Source organism: Dromaius novaehollandiae, chromosome 10 (genome assembly GCF_036370855.1).
Source record: "Dromaius novaehollandiae isolate bDroNov1 chromosome 10, bDroNov1.hap1, whole genome shotgun sequence".
Taxonomy (NCBI): Eukaryota; Metazoa; Chordata; class Aves; order Casuariiformes; family Dromaiidae; genus Dromaius; species Dromaius novaehollandiae.
Genome location: NC_088107.1, coordinates 4,930,529 through 4,946,277, shown reverse-complemented (window position 1 = coordinate 4,946,277; position 15,749 = coordinate 4,930,529). Strand labels below are relative to the sequence as shown.

The following is a 15,749-nucleotide window of genomic DNA, read 5'->3' as shown; positions in this document are numbered from 1 at the left end:
ATGTCACTGCTTAGTTTAGAAGTCTGTTAGTCCTAGCTATCTATTTTGCATATTAGCTGATAAATAATTACTTACTCAAGTTGTTTGTGTCCTGTTTGCAGAGTCTGTTTATGCATGGTAAATGATGCCTGAATAAAAGCGACCCATTGACGGTGGGTTACGTCCCCTTCTGCTGAAGTAAGTACTTTCTCCTTTTATTAAAATATAATATACAATTTGAAATTTTTTTTAAAAAGTGTCCTCAACACACTGATTACAGTTATATTAATACTGCCAGAACTCCAGAACTGAAATGGCAGAAGCCACCCAACAGCTTGCCTACATTAATGTTATATATAATTTGTATTTTCCATTATTGCTAAGCACTGGCTTTACATCAACAGTATCAACTGTAGAATAACAGTTAATAATATAAACAAGGCAACACAATGGAACACATGACACAGTCTTTCCAAAAAAACTTAAATGAAATTGCGGTTATGTTTTTCCATTTCCCATTTCTGTGGGATTTGTTATAGAAGAGGCCGCAGGGTACAGCGAGCTTTACAGTGAAATGTTTGTCACTCCTGGTTTTGTGACATTGCATTCCATCTACCTAAAGACCATCTTCAGTCTTTCTTGAGGATCATTTATTTTTATTAGAATGAAAAAGAAAGATAGGGTGTTAGATCCTGAAACTTTAAATTAAAGTCCCGTAATCGTTTAATGTTAAATAGCATAAAAGCTTGATTTTTTCCCTCATCTCATTAAATGTTGGACAGTTTAGATAAAAACTGGAATATATGAAACACTTCCACTTAACAGTTTAACAAGTTGGTCAGTGCCTGCCAATAACAAGAAATAAAAATCTATATGCAAGTAATAATAAAAGAGATAAAAATTAAAGAGCTGTTTCTAAATGAAAGGCCGTATTCCAGTTCTTGTTACTTTCAATACTAAAAAGGCATTCAAGCAGAGTTCTGGTAGTTCTGCAGTATGGTCAGAATGCATTTGCAAAAGGTATTTTTCTCTTACTCAGCAGTTCAATAATTTTTTTTCTTGTACAGCAGGCAACTGTACAGTAAAATGTTCAAGGCAATAAGCAAAGCTTTCATAATTGAATTTTTTTCATTTCTTCTTTACCTAAAGATGAATGCCATGCCAATCATATTTGTGTATAGCAAGAAGAGAAACACAGCGTTTAGCTGAGTCAGCCTTGTCTGTGTTTTGCCTTCAAGTATCCAAGGGCTTGGTTTCTTGATTATGGATGGGGAGCTGAATTTGCACAGACCTCAAATATTCAGTGACTTTTAGATCTCATTATGGACATACAAACACATATGTAAATGCTAATATAAAAGCCACAGTCATACTTTCTCGAAAGTTTCAAGAGTTGTTTCAATTTCAGCTGAAGCAATGTTAGGGGAGGGGAAAAGGTTTCATTTCTAAAGAAAATTGTCTGAAGAACTTCCTAAACAGAAGACTTTTTTTGAAGCCACCATATGTTTTTTTTTCATACTTGTTATAGAAATTTAACACAAATAATGTGCATGTAGCTACAATACATGCATTATTTCTCAAAACATACTAGCATACATACAATGTTCATGAATAGAAGCAATCAATGAAGTCAATGCAAAAATGAATGTCAGTACACCACACATTCCTGGTTTGTCCAAACCACTTGCATTCCTCCTACATTTGCACAAGCATGTAACATCACAGGTCTCAAAATTTTTACTGTAAAATCAGCAACCCTGCATTCATGGTAAGGAACTAACTTCACTGTTGAAGACAATACTTAACTGATGAGTCATTAGATAGTGGTTTGGGGTATTCCCTCCCCCCCCAAAAAAAAAATCTATTCCAGTGAAAATATATACTGATTATCTTCCTTGGTCTGTATTTTTTCTACTCTCTATTGCCAGTTATGAAAACTCTGAAAACCAGCACTGCAGTCCAGACAGATGAAATCTATTGTTTCAGAGTACATGGATCTAATGTACATATATCTATGCAAGAATATCTAATAAAATACCTAGTATTTCACAGCATTCAAGCAATACCCTTCATGTATATCTGTAAAGTAGCTATATTGTCCCAGACAGAGGAGTTTCATAATTTCTTATGGAGGAAATTAATAAAGCAAGTATAGGCCTTACTTCTTGTTTTATTCCCTGTGGATGCTTGGTTCACCTTGTAGAAGACAAGACTTGGATTTTTTTTTAATTAATAACACTTACCAAGGTTTTTAAAAAAAATGCATAAATCTGAAATAACTCTGAGAAGATTGCTATGTGATCAAGCTGTTCAGTATCACAGGAAAGGTTTTACTAACTGGTCACATAGGAAGAATTTATTGGTAAAAATCTTAATTCACCTAGAAGAATGAAAATTACAGAATTTTATATGAAACTCACTCATGTCAGTGGCACGTTTTGCCTTATTTAAAGCTGCAAACAATTCTATGGTTACTGTATTAGTTACTCCTTCAGCCTCAGTGGCTCGTAAAAGTTAAAGTTTTGCAGGTTGCGTTTAGGGGAAAATGGATGGTGGAGTTGGTGCCCTTTTTATTTAAAAGACTCCACTAATTCCTCTTTTTCTCAGCACAGAAGCATTCAGTTGACAGAAACACAGCTTATAAGCTCCAAACTGTTTCAGCCACCACCCAATCCAAGAGATTTCTTCAGAGACTTTTTCTTAAGGTCTTGTAATTACCAGCTCCCCTGAGACTATATAGTAGCTTTCTATTCTTAGTTTATTTCTCCTCTCTCTCACACACTTCCCACTCAAAACAAGACCCAGCAAAACCCTCTGCCCACATAGTTATAATTCCCGAGAGGACTTTCATATGCTTTTGTTTTGGGCAGTGACAATGTGCATATGTTTTGATTTCAGGCCCCCTATTGGTTCTTGCATTTCAGTTTAATGAAGACAGATCAGCTATTAAACTCATCAGTTTCAGCAAGTTATAACCCAGCTTCTAGAGCTCTTTTGACCTTGAAAGTTTGAGTGAGATTTTGTAACAGTGTTATGTATTTGTGGATATTATCAAGTAAATGTTTTGCTGTAGCAAATTATATCATTTTCTTGTTTATGTTTATTTTTAAAAGTGTAAGGTGCTCAGACTCTTTAATAAAAGGCATAACATAAAACTCAAAATTAATGAGTTAGATAACTGTTATGAGGAGAAATGGCAAAGTTGTCCTGGTGTTTAAGCCAGTAAGAAAAGTAAGTATGGTAGAAATTGACAGATACATTGCTGTAGTTAAGTAATTCCTCTTGATTAAAGTAAATTATAACTGTGCTAAAAATAAACCATAATATCCATAGAGATATAATAAAATTGATCCAATTAATTTCCTGTTTGCTTGTACAAACAGGTTTCTAAGGCAAAATGTTACTGGATATTTTTCAAAAAGTTTCTTTAAGCCTTTCTTGTTCTTCTTAAATGCTGTTGCGTGTGTGAAGAATGAAAAAAAGTTTTGGGCAGTCCCAGTCAGTCAGTCAGACTTCTATTCTTAATGCAGAGACGTAACAATTTTCACTTTGAAAGAGTTACATGAATCACAGATCATCCCTGTCATGTGAATCCAGACACATTTCTGTTTTATGAAAACTTCTTCTTCATCCAATAGAAACTGGAATGCTTCAGAACAGTTTGAAGAAAAAAGGGTGCCCCAAATCAGAAACTTTGCCGCAGATGTATGAACTGTGATACTGTTGTCTGGAACTGAAAGACGACCAGAATTCACATTCTGAAGCATGGATTTCATGGATTCAAATTCCAACACTGTGGTTGTAACTGGTAAGATTTTTATTTTTTATTTTCTTCTTCTTTTAGCTAGACGTGGTATGCACACATGCTTGATGTTTGTCATAAACAGTTCCCTGGAGGGAAAAACAGTAGCAAATGGTCACACTAACAATTCCAAATGGAAAATAACTTGCTGCTGTGCCTTCCTAAGAAAATCAAATGCATGTCAGAGGAAACAGACTGCACTTTGCCCTCTTTATTGCCATCCAGTTTGGTTTGTTGTTCATTCTCTCCTTGTTTTAATCTTTGTTGACGTTCTCTCCGATCCAAACCACGTAGCTCAAGGCAATGCAGGCTAGTATTAGATAAAGCTTACCCAAAAAGAGCTCTGAAACAAGAAAACCAGGCTGCATCACAATGTCACATAGTCAGTGTCCAGAATTAGAGCAACACATGGCAAATTTCAGGGTCTCAGTTTCATGGCAAGGTAAGGGAAATTTAAACAGGAGATGCTGCCTCATCACTGCTAAACTACACGATTAAATTTAAATATATCAAAAGAACATGTCTGAACATGCAGCCCAAGGGACCAAATTTGGAGTTTTTCTTGCTGGCTGTAACTAATGCTGAATCACAGTGGCAGAACCACCAGCTAGAGACTTCTGAGCTTTAAAAGGTTAAAGCTCTTAAGGAATGCTGCTACTCACTGTTCCTCTTGTTGCCACTGGCTCATCTAAAGGCAATCATTACACATATCTTGACATGTGAGTTGCTGGATAATTTTCCACTGTAGGTCATCTGAGGACATAGGAATGAGGTTGAAGCTACATCAAAGGGATTTGCATCTTGCTGTTTTCAATTAACTCCCCCCTCCACCTTTTTTTAATAGCTCCAAGATGGGCAGAACAAGTCTGACTCTCTCCAAACATAACTGCAGTTGAACTGAATGGGAAAGCAGGAGAGAGCAAGAGATATTTGCTAACCTCTTAAAAGGCTGACAGTCTGGTTCTCTCTCTTCTATGGTATTTACCATACATACCCTTGATGGGCACACTTCTTAGCACCTTGTTAGTTTTTTCCTCCCCTTATAAAGCTATTTAGGTGCAGAAATCTACTTGTTCAAATAGTTTTAGACTAGTGTGTCCCATTGGACACACAGGTGCATCTTTAAGCTATTACAGAAATTATCACAGCATGCCTCTGTCACATTTTCACCTGCTCATAATATAAACCTGCTGGCAGTGAGCCCAGTTTATTATATAGTGCCTAATAATATTCAGCTAGTTAGCTCTCCAAGTTGTTGCAAGTGTTTCAGTCTTTTCACAGAACAGCTTTATCCTAAGCAGTGGTTTCTTATGGCCGCCACTAAAATGCATGTATTTCATTGTGGGGGAAAAACAATTACAAATAAAATCAAGTTTTATACTTTGAACATTTTCATTAAATATACAAGCCTTTATTTTCATGACCTATAACAATGAGAAAGCTGTCTATGATACGCTGTGACCTGGGAGTAGTTTTAACACCAGTTCATTCAGTAGTGGTATTTCTATAGCTGAAGATCCTCTCCCAAAATCGTTATTTATATGTCCTAATGGCTCCAATACATTTACCAATTTCAATTAAGTTTGTCTTGTAAGGGAGCCTTCACATATATAGACTGTAGGAGCAGTTCTTATACTAAACATATGAAAAAGGACATACCATTCCCTTGCATGTTATAAAGGCCAAATACTATCAAAAACAGTCAACTCCATAACTAAAAATATCAAGATAAAGACCAAATGTGAGTGCGTACACGTCAGGCACCTAATCTACAATTGCACTGCAAGCATAGGTTAAAAGCACTTTTTTTTGTCTTCAGGTTTTGGTCCCTTTAGACAATACCTGGTTAATTCTAGCTGGGAAGCAGTGAAGGTAAGCATTGAAAAGGGAGGGAGGTGTTTTATTTTGTGGAGATCTAAATACAAACTGTTTCCAGGCTTTCCATTCCCTTCAAGAAAGTTACTTTCTCATGTCTCATTAAATAGAACTGTGCCTTTTGGAATAGACTCTGCAATGTAGAGGGAAGAGGATGATTAAGAAAGTAAATAGATTGTTTTATTTGTAAGAATGTTTAGTGATTTAAGTGTTTTTCAAACTATTATTCTTGATTAAAAAAAAAAAAAAGGGACATTTTTTTTCCCCAGGGTGCCATGTCTGCAAATAATGCATATGCCACAGATTGTGTCTGTCTTCCATAAACTGATCATCCTATACTACAATTCATTTTATCATGTCTATGTACAGTGATTTCCTTCTTGTACAGGCATAGCCTATGAAGTTTTTATTGCCTGCTTCTGGAACACCTAACTGAAAGCATGTCAGGTCTAAGTATGCCTTCATATCTCAGTTTTTGGTGTCACTTGAAAGTGAAAGGTAAGTCTACAGTTAAAATCAAAACCAAAGTCATTCAGATATTTCTTCTCCTTTCATATATCTTGACTCTTTCAATAGCAACCATGTGTATATATAATATATAAAAATATATGTAATAAATATATATAAATTTATATATATATAATAAAACCATATATAGGATGAAGTCTTGAAAATTCCTGCTTATTTCTCAAATACTTATATTAGCAGAAATTTACCTGGGTGATACAAAGACATGATTTGGATACCTGGCTTTCAGCATAAGCTTTTCTGTTACAATTCTTTGTTTATTTTTAAAATTAATATTTGTGTGAACCCACATTTTGTGGCCCACACCAAAAATTTCCACAAGTGGTTCAGTAAATTATAGATTATTATTCAGGAACAGGATTGCTTGTTTTTTAAATATTAACTAAATTATAGTTATGTAACTTCTCTCTTTTTAAATATATCTTGCAAAAAAAAAAAAAAAAAGCTTTACCAAGGTATGTAAGAATGTCTGTTACAATGAAATAATTTACCAGTTTATACTTTAATGCTATAGCTCAATCTAAAGTGAGAAAGGTCATAGTGCATATGTTTAAACAGTAGGAACATCTGCAGAGGTTTGTTGAGCATGTATCCAAGTTGCACACAGATTACATCCAATTTCTGAGACTTTCTAGCACAGACAATGGCCATTCCTTGGTTCAGTTACTCTTGTAGGGTATTTATGAGTACAGTTAACTTGAGAGCATCTTTCATACAAGTTCTTATCGATTCCAAGGTACAAAATGAAATCTGAAAGAAACTGGAGAATAGTCAAGGTAGTAAAACTGAATTGGAAGACTGGTCCAATAGCTGCAAGAAACAGCAGAGAATATTGGTGAAAATGGAAAGCAAGAAATTGAAAAGAACCTGAGGGGACTATGGTCTATTAGGGAAGCTTATACAAGCCTATAAATATTTAAACTCATCCGGACACTGGAATGAAAAAGGCAGCTTTAAGAAACTAATGTGATGTAATGACAGAGAGGTGATCACCCTACAGGACTTAACTGTACTACAAATTTTGGTAACAACTAGTGAAGATCTGACTTGAAAATAAAGTGCGGTCAAGCCAAGACTATTGAAAAAGGAGGAGTTGTTTCACCAAAACATTTTTGCAAAGACCAAAGCTATAGCTACTCCACCAACCCATGAAGATTTTTTATGCTAGCATCATTGGGTGGGGGATGGTGAGTGCAACTTGGGGCTTGGAAGAATAGATCTATTAGCCACTCAGAGTCACGAGGGATGTTATCCCTGTAGGCTAACAAGAAACAAAATACTTCTGTTATACCTTTCCACACCCCAGTCATCACAGCAGACCCATAAATTATCTCAACTCCAACTTGACATGTGCCCTAAACCACAAATATTTGTCAGTTGACAGTGTTCTTTCTCATTATCTCCTGATTTCTGTTGGTTCTAATTTTGGATGCAGTACCATCTTCTTCTGGTTGAAAATAAAGCATGTTCTTTATCTACAAGCAAAACAGCCTGAAGCTAAAATGCACTGATGAGATGAGTTTTTTGTAACAATGTCATGTGCTTGCTATGCCAGGAAGTTACGTAACAATGACTACAGCATTCCATAACGAAACAGATGTTAGTCCTTGTGTATGGAGGAGAACAAATCCATTTCCCTCTGATGTGACACCCTGGGCATGGAATTAATTTATTCATACTGGTGATGCTGCTTTGGTTTCTTATGCCCTGTCAAAGGTGGTTAATCCAGACAATTCAGGGAAATCTGCTGCAAATCAGAAAGTACCTGGAATTTTGATAGACCTGTCTGTGCTAAATGGCAATCTAATGCTATTGTTCCATTGGCCTTGTTCACATGAGTAGCCCTGTGGTCTTCAGGAAGCTTATACGCATATATAAAAGATAACAAAAATTTTTTACTTACATCTGGAAGTAATCCTGACTTGGCTTGGGGTTCCTGCATGGATCACTAAAGTGACACGAAGCCCTCCTGCTGAGTCTCTTTTCTGAGAACCATGCAAGAGTACACTCAAACTCCTCACCAAGAAAGTACTGAACAGCCAGACCAGTGCTACTGAACATGATTACTAAGGCTTAATGTTTATGTAACATTATCCAGAACATCACTAATTACTACCTCAAAATGAACAGGGCTTTCATCAAGACCCCGGTTGATACCAGGGCAGTCACAGTGGTGTTCTAAAACTGTACTTAATATATTAAGAATGCACATCCCGGAAGAGTCCTCCCACCAAAAGTATCCCAAACCCTGTAAAAATCTGCATTAGCAGTCCCAGGGTCCTAATCCTCAAAGCATAGTCTTATCCTTCATGCTTTTTGGAACGGAGTCGTCTTGACCCAAGAGCAACGGCTTTCCTTGTGTGGGCAATATTCACTCCTACACAGATCTGCTTCCGTAAGGTCCTTATCACCAGCCTCTCCCCACCAGGCTAGCAGCTGCCTTCTGAAGGGGTCAGCAGTTTTCTTGAACCTCTCTTCTGCTGCAGGAATGATCAGAGTTCGATCCAGTGAGCAGAGCAGAGCCCATTCCAGCATTTCCATCCCTTCCATGCTTTTCATTGGGCACTCAGAAAAATAGTTGTGTGATACTGTTTCTCTTACAACTTAACTAATTACTACTCTGCTTTTGGTGGATAAAGCAATTTCCATTTCCTAACATCCCAAGGAATCAGATAATTAACATTAACAAGATTCTCCACATTTTTTAGAAATTTAGAGTTTAGAAAGTTTAGAAGGAGTTCTTGTCCTGGATTTTTGAATTTCTTATTGATACTACATAGCAACACACTGTCCTGCGCTGCGTGTGAAAATAAAATATTCAGAGCATGTGAAGAGCATCTGTTATGTTTGCATGAATCCAAGTTCTCATCACCACACAAGATGATTCACGCACAAGGCATCCATCAACATCACATCCATAGATTTCTCATTCTTGAGCAAGTACCCCACTTGAGAGTGTAGGGAAAAGGATAATCAAAAGAAATTGAAAGCACAGGTGAACCTGTCAATTCAGGGTCATTGAGAAAAGCTTCAGAGTTTTTATAGACACACTCACATGGCCCAGCGTGATTGTCTAGCACTAGAAAGACAGCTTCTCTTCTAGAAACCTGTCTCACTAAGCTTTTCATGGTTCTCATAACTCCATTCACCTGAAATACCCTCCTAAAATGTGCACGAAAACTTCACTAGCAGCACCTTTTAACTCCTGAAACGCAGGGCATTCTCCCTCTAAAGGAGTTTTCCACAGAATATTTACTCTGCATTTGCTGACAGATCACAGAGGCACCGTGATGTGTTAGCACTTCAGCACCTCATGGGACCCTCAGAATCCCAGATCCTTTGAATTATTTATTTTATATTACAGATTGATGATCCCACCTAATAACCCTTGATCTGATCCTGTTTCTGCATCTCCTCCAGAAACTCCTGTGTCTGGCACTTGGTAGGTAAATATCCTATCAGGGCAATGCACCATCAAGGTCAAAGTCCCCAGTTAATAGGACATAAATGTAAGTCGAGTGGCAACATTCATAGTAATTAAACTGTTGGTGCAAAGAACAGGTCACATTTCCAACTGCTTCTGGGAACTACATTTGCTATCAGGAGATGAGGATCAGATCTCATCCTGCCGCTGACCATGTGGTCTTTGGAAATATGACATTTAATCTCTCCCTCTCTCTGCTTTAGTTTCATCCTCTGTGAAACCAAGACAACATTGATATTTAGTTCCTCCATTTCTGTTCTGAAACTTTCTTACCTTTTTAAAAACTTTAAGAAAGTATCTGCAGGATTTGAGATAAACTTTGCTTGCAACATACTTGCAGGGTCTGGGTCAACTGATTCCTTCTATTTTTCCTCTTTCTGCACCAACACAAGCCTTTTTGAATGAAATTCAAAAAATAACACATGCAGAAAAAAAGAACTTCCTGTCAACCAAATCTTACAAACTCAGTTTCTGGAGATTTCTGGAGTTTTCTAAAAGTTCAAGATGCTTGTAATACTTTGTGTAACATATAACCACAGCACCTGAGCTCAACTGTTCTATCCAGATCACTCTTCTTTGGAGAGAATTACAGAAGAACGTGGGCCAGAACTCTAACGAACCAGGACTATGACTTTTGAACAAGTTTTCCCATTAAAAAAAATCCTCCAAAACCTTTGTCCTCCTTTAAAGTCTCCTTTGCCATTTAAACTACAAAAGACAGACACTTGTTTACAGAATAAACTCACCAGTGTTGGCTGTTAGTTTCCAGGTGCAGTCTTCTTCATCCATCTTCAGTCTCTTATCTTGGATGCTAAAATGGTTTTGGTTAAGGCTGAGACTTATTTGAGACAAGTAGCAACCTATTTGTTTGTTCCACGTTTGCCCATTGTCTGATCTAATGGGGAACATGTCCGTGGTTAAGGTTCTTAGACACCGGAGTAATATACTTTATTGACAACATGCTGGAATTACTTAGGATGTAGCAAATTTTATCTTCCTTTGACACAAACTCTCAGCGCTTTTCTATTGACCAGCTTCTGGTTTTGTCCTGCACAAAGAATGTCCCTGGATGTTTCTCCTTTGACAAATAGCAATAACAGAAATGGACTTGGCTATGTCAATTCAGAGAGCAGAAGAGGGGAACAGCCTGACAACTGCCCTCACTGCGGATCCCACATTCTGCAACAAAGTTGCAGCTAGTCAAGTCCTCTAAGCTTTACAGTTAAGAAGGAAGAATCTCATTAAATGTTAAAATTAAAGATGTTTTAGAAAATAAAATGCTAATTGTGAACTGGCTGGGGTTTTCTTTTTAGAAGCTAAGACAGAGTACAGCATTCTTAAGCGAGATGATGCAATGGTTTCTCAAAGACTGTCAGTGCCCAGAGGAAAAAAGACTGGCAGTGTTCTCTAAATGTGTTTACTTCCCTGCAGGCATTGTTTCCTTGCTTGTGTCAAATAGTTTATTGAGCACAGCTAATCAATGTTTCCGCTGACAAGAAAATTGGAACAGTTTATATAGGAAGCCAGTGTTGAAGGGCAAATTTCCCAGTTAACACAGCATAGAACTGTGGGCCCCATCCACATGAGTATCCCTATTGAGAAATGAAAGCTTGGGAAGACAATAACATGAAAAAAAAAAAAAGTTACAGGTTTCTTGGTCCAATCTGATACCCCTGCTGCAGACTTCTTGCTATCTCTCCCCCTCAGAAGTTTCATCTGTGTACTCCTTTGGTAGTGGTCTATTTACCTATACACAGTAGGGATTTTCATGAACCATCTAACTTTTCTGGGACAAACCTTTCCGCCTCACATGCATTCCTTCCGCACCCTGCCATTGCAGCAGCACACTTTCTGCTTAGAACCCTAGTTCATTAGCCCTATTCCAGTGACAAAATATTTTCAAGTCTTTTCTGTGTTCGTCCTTGACAACTCTCCAGAACATCTGCCAACCACCTGGCCAGTGTCTTGCTTTAAAGAATGCCTTTGTTTCTCTCACCTCAATCCTGGGCACAGTTTTTGTTTCCTTTGGGAAAAGGCCACTTGTGGAACTTCAACTCTACATATACGACAGAGAAATTTCATCCCAAAAGGTGATATTTCCTTGTTTTATTAGAGAAACATATTCTAGACCACAAAGAAATTAAATCCATTCTAAATGTGACCTTCCTCATGTGACAGGGTCATCTCCAGCAGAGGCAACCCGGACCATTTCAAGCCAGCATATTGCACGCTACTTGAGCGGACAACTAATGTGAATTCTCCCTCATCTGTGTGTCTTCAGAAGCACAGCTTTAACTCCTAGATCTTTCAGAGGAACAGCTCTTACCTATATCAAAGCTTTTTATGTGTTTTCAGTGTGAACCTTTATTAAGAGATCCTGTTTTTCCCATGGTTCCCCATGGACCAGTCTCTAAGCAATAAGAATTACATAAACCAGTTCCACCCATTGGAGACTGAACATCTCTTTGGAAAATACAATGGCTTACATGGAAGTGACATTAGAAAAGTATTTAGCACATTTTAGTTTCTTTCAATTAAAAAAAGGAGAGCTACCACAAGACAACTGGATTTCATTGCAGACCAATGTTTGGGAACTCTGGGGTTAGACAGCATAACATCACTCTTTCATATGTTTTCACAGTTGGATCGAAGTCTGGTTTCTTTATCACAGTCTGAGAAATCCAATGCTCTTACAAGTCCATGCTGGTTTTTTATAAAGGAGCTGTCCAAGCAAGGCCTTGGTAAAAGCATAGATCTCCGCATTATGCAGCTGCCAGCGGTTTACCAAAAAGCAAAGGAGCAAGTCTTCAAGATATGGACAACTCTTCAGCCACTGGTGAGTAATTACAGAGACAAATTTTCCTCTTCATTTCTGAATAATATTGAGAGGATCTCTAAAAAGATCTCCAAAAGAGTATTGCACAAAATGTACATCAAGACAACTCTGTAAAGTGACTATTAAAACTGTGATAAAGGTTTCAAGTTGAAATCAGAGCACACAATAATTAGCATGCTGTTTTAACCTTGTGCCATTTTAATAGCATAATTGCATGCAGAACAAAGAAAAAAAGATCAGCCATAAATTGTGAAAAAGATACTGTAGCTCTGAAGTCCTGAGCTAACTAGACACAACAAAAACAAACTAAAGCACTATTTTGTTCTCATTTATAATCTGTTATCAAAGTTCTCTTTAGGTATGAGCTACAGCAAGACTCCCTACCTTGAAGCTAGTATTTCACATAATGCTTGGCACTATTGCATTACATGTTTTTAAAAACAGGTCTCATTTTTAATTTCCTGTTATTCACTCCGGTGGGAAAAAAGCTTACTGTTCATGTTGGGCTGGCTTCCTCCGCCAAAGCAATCATCCTTGAGCAGTGTGGGAAGAACAAAGGCTACCAAGAGATGGATGCTTGTGGTTTTCACCCAGAAGGTGGCTGTTGCGTGCTAGATGGTCCGGAAAAGATTGAATCTACAATTAATATGAAGACTCTCTGGAAAAACAATTCAGTGGAAGGGATTGATATAATCTTTTCCAGAGATGCAGGAAGGTAAACATTCCATGTCAGGGGCTCAGTAAAACCAGAAGTAATTCAATCAGCTTATTTCACCTTGAAGGATCTTTACAATGACTTTTCCTCCAACCAAAATCACTATAAAACTTGATCTTCAGAGGGGCGCAAGCATGAAATTGGGACAAATTTAAATTTTATGTAAAGAAGCCTTCTTTGAAAAACTGCTGCTTGTAGATATTTTTCCATAGATGTGTGAATTCCAGAAGGAACAAGTTTCAACATAGCACGCCCTGTGATTAGCAACTCCAGACCTGCACTATTAGAGAGTCTGAAAGGAATACTGACTAGTAGCAGATTTTAATCTATTCTGTTTTTCCCAACTGGGAGGATACAAAACATAAATACCTACACTGAAGAACAGAACAATTACAGGCACCTTTAGAAAGATGTCTGTGATCTTATTAGGTGTTTTTGGTGGTACTGAAGCATTTTTCTTTTAAGCTAGTCTTCATTTAAAAAGAAAGCAAACAAAACAGTAAAAGACCTATTTACAAAAAAAAACCAGTTAATCTTAACCTCTATTTTCAAGATTTGGGTCTCCAAATTAAAAATGGTGACACAAAACCTTTGAGCAATCCACTATAATGGCAAGGATGTAGTTCCAGTGGGCTGCACTGAGTTTGTCATCTGACTTAGCTTATAGAAGTCTAAAAAAGATTGCATATACTGTGATTTATTTATTTAGTTAGTTAGTTCCTTCTGGGTAGGTGACTTAGAAACCAAACCATCAGATAAAAAATATTTGATTCTCAAACTTGTTTTATTTCTGCATTTCCTTTATTCACTAAGCAAATAAGTTTCTAATAATTTCCTTAACAAGATCTGATTTGGCTACTTAAAGTGTATTTAATCAGGTTTACTGTTCCTTAATGCAGGTTTCTGTTTTTTTGTTGTGTACTGCAGGTACATCTGTGATTACACCTATTACACTTCTCTGTATTATGGCAATGGAAGAGCAGCTTTCATCCATGTACCTCCATTATCCAAAACGGTAACAGCAGACTTTCTAGGAAAAGCGTTACAGATAATTATCTTAGAAATGTTAAAACAGTGTGGGGAAGAAAGAGAATAAGAAAGATCATTTAGAGAACTAACTAGTATCTCTTAGAATACAATTCCTTAACTCCTAGAGAACGCATCTCTAAAGATTATTTAAAACCCTTACTCGGATAAAAGGATTTTATATTCCATGTTATTTTCAGTGAAATCTTCTTACATAGAGCAAACAACTGTTTACATCTCTCTCTGATGTAAAAAGCTTGAGAATAAAACAAATGATTGACAGTTTGTACTACTAACAATGATAAAATATAGTTGCTTCAGATTTAAGAAAGCATGTGAAACTGGACTTAAATTATGTTGTACATTTTTAAAATCTTTAAAAAGCAAAAAAAAAATCCAGGTACAAAAAATATTTTGGAAGTTTAATTCTAATTCTGATGGCTAGAAAGACAATAGTACCACCCTCTTAAATCAAGATGCATGCTTACAGCTGTAAGGACATTCAGCACTGGATGAATATAACAGAAATTCTCTCCCATCCCCAGTCACAGTCCAGTGAGATAGTTCAGCTATACAAAATGCCCACATAAAAACTTAAAGGGGGGGGGGGGGGCAAAACACATGCAGGGATCCTGTTATGTGAAGTTTTAAAATCATCTCTGAGCAGCATGCTGTAAATGCTGGTTTCCACATCAGAAGAGTGTGAACCTGTGGTGACTTAGAAGTTTACATAAAAAATAAATAAATAAATAAAAAGTATATGACAGGAACTCTAATGCCATTAGTAATCTGAGTTTCAACTTCCTGAAAACAACACTTATCCCAAATTCTCAATGTCTGTCCCAAAGGAAAACGCCACAGTCCTTCCACAATGCGCAGCATAGGGAAGCCAGCCTTTTAGTAGAATGTGTCACGGCTATTCAGGGTTTATAGATCAAAATCAAAAAGCTTAACTTGTCCCAAGAAAGGCAGTTATTGAAGCACTGTGCGGTGGAATGTGTTATGGCACATTATCCTACTTACAAAATAGGAACCAAATGAGATCCCAAGTTGTAAAACTTGGAATTGGACAGTGACAGATCACTTCAATGCTTCTCCCCTGCCAAGTCAGGCTCCTCCATGTCTCAAACACAGCTAAATACAAAAGTACACTACTATGCTTTTAAGGTGGGTAAGAGGAAGGTGTCCAACATATCCTCTTTAGCACACAGGGAACTTCAACACATGCTCTCCTTGATAATTTTGCTAGCAGCAGGACAGACAATGAGATAAAATTAGCAGGTACTTTTCAAAAACAGTTGGTGGAACAGAACAGCAGCAGCTTAATGCGGACATCTGCTATTTCTCCAATGGAAACAAAAGCCCATTCCTCAAGCATCACATCAGTAGAAAGGACAACAGACAAACCTAACAGCATGGACACCTGATCAAACTTCACCACTGTGCCTTATCTTAGGGAACACTTTGATGACAAGGGTCAGAGGAATTGGAAACACCAAGATAA

The 15,749-nt window shown here is 37.2% G+C and overlaps 2 protein-coding genes across 3 annotated transcripts in view; one reads left to right on the top strand and one right to left on the bottom strand.

Moving 5' to 3' along the window:
* FAM169B (Protein) overlaps nt 1-10,837 on the bottom strand; it is a 53,132-nt gene extending 42,295 nt beyond the window's left edge. The window contains exon 1 of the mRNA XM_026121719.2: nt 10,415-10,837. Coding sequence (XP_025977504.1) covers nt 10,415-10,577 — 163 coding nt within the window. The 5' untranslated portion in view covers nt 10,578-10,837. The remainder of the gene's footprint in view (nt 1-10,414) is intronic.
* Nucleotides 3,648-15,021, top strand: PGPEP1L (pyroglutamyl-peptidase I like). 2 transcript variants are annotated; one of them, XM_026121720.2, is made up of 5 exons: nt 3,648-3,787; nt 5,601-5,653; nt 12,388-12,504; nt 12,993-13,219; nt 14,147-15,021. In XM_026121720.2, the coding sequence occupies exons 1-5, from the start codon at nt 3,745-3,747 to the stop codon at nt 14,313-14,315; spliced, it is 609 nt and encodes a 202-aa protein (XP_025977505.1). In that variant the 5' UTR covers nt 3,648-3,744; the 3' UTR covers nt 14,316-15,021. The 2 variants fall into 2 exon arrangements, with proteins under 2 accessions (XP_025977505.1, XP_064373988.1); XM_064517918.1 differs by having other exon boundaries at nt 12,310-12,504.
* The last annotated feature ends 728 nt before the right edge of the window (nt 15,022-15,749 follow it).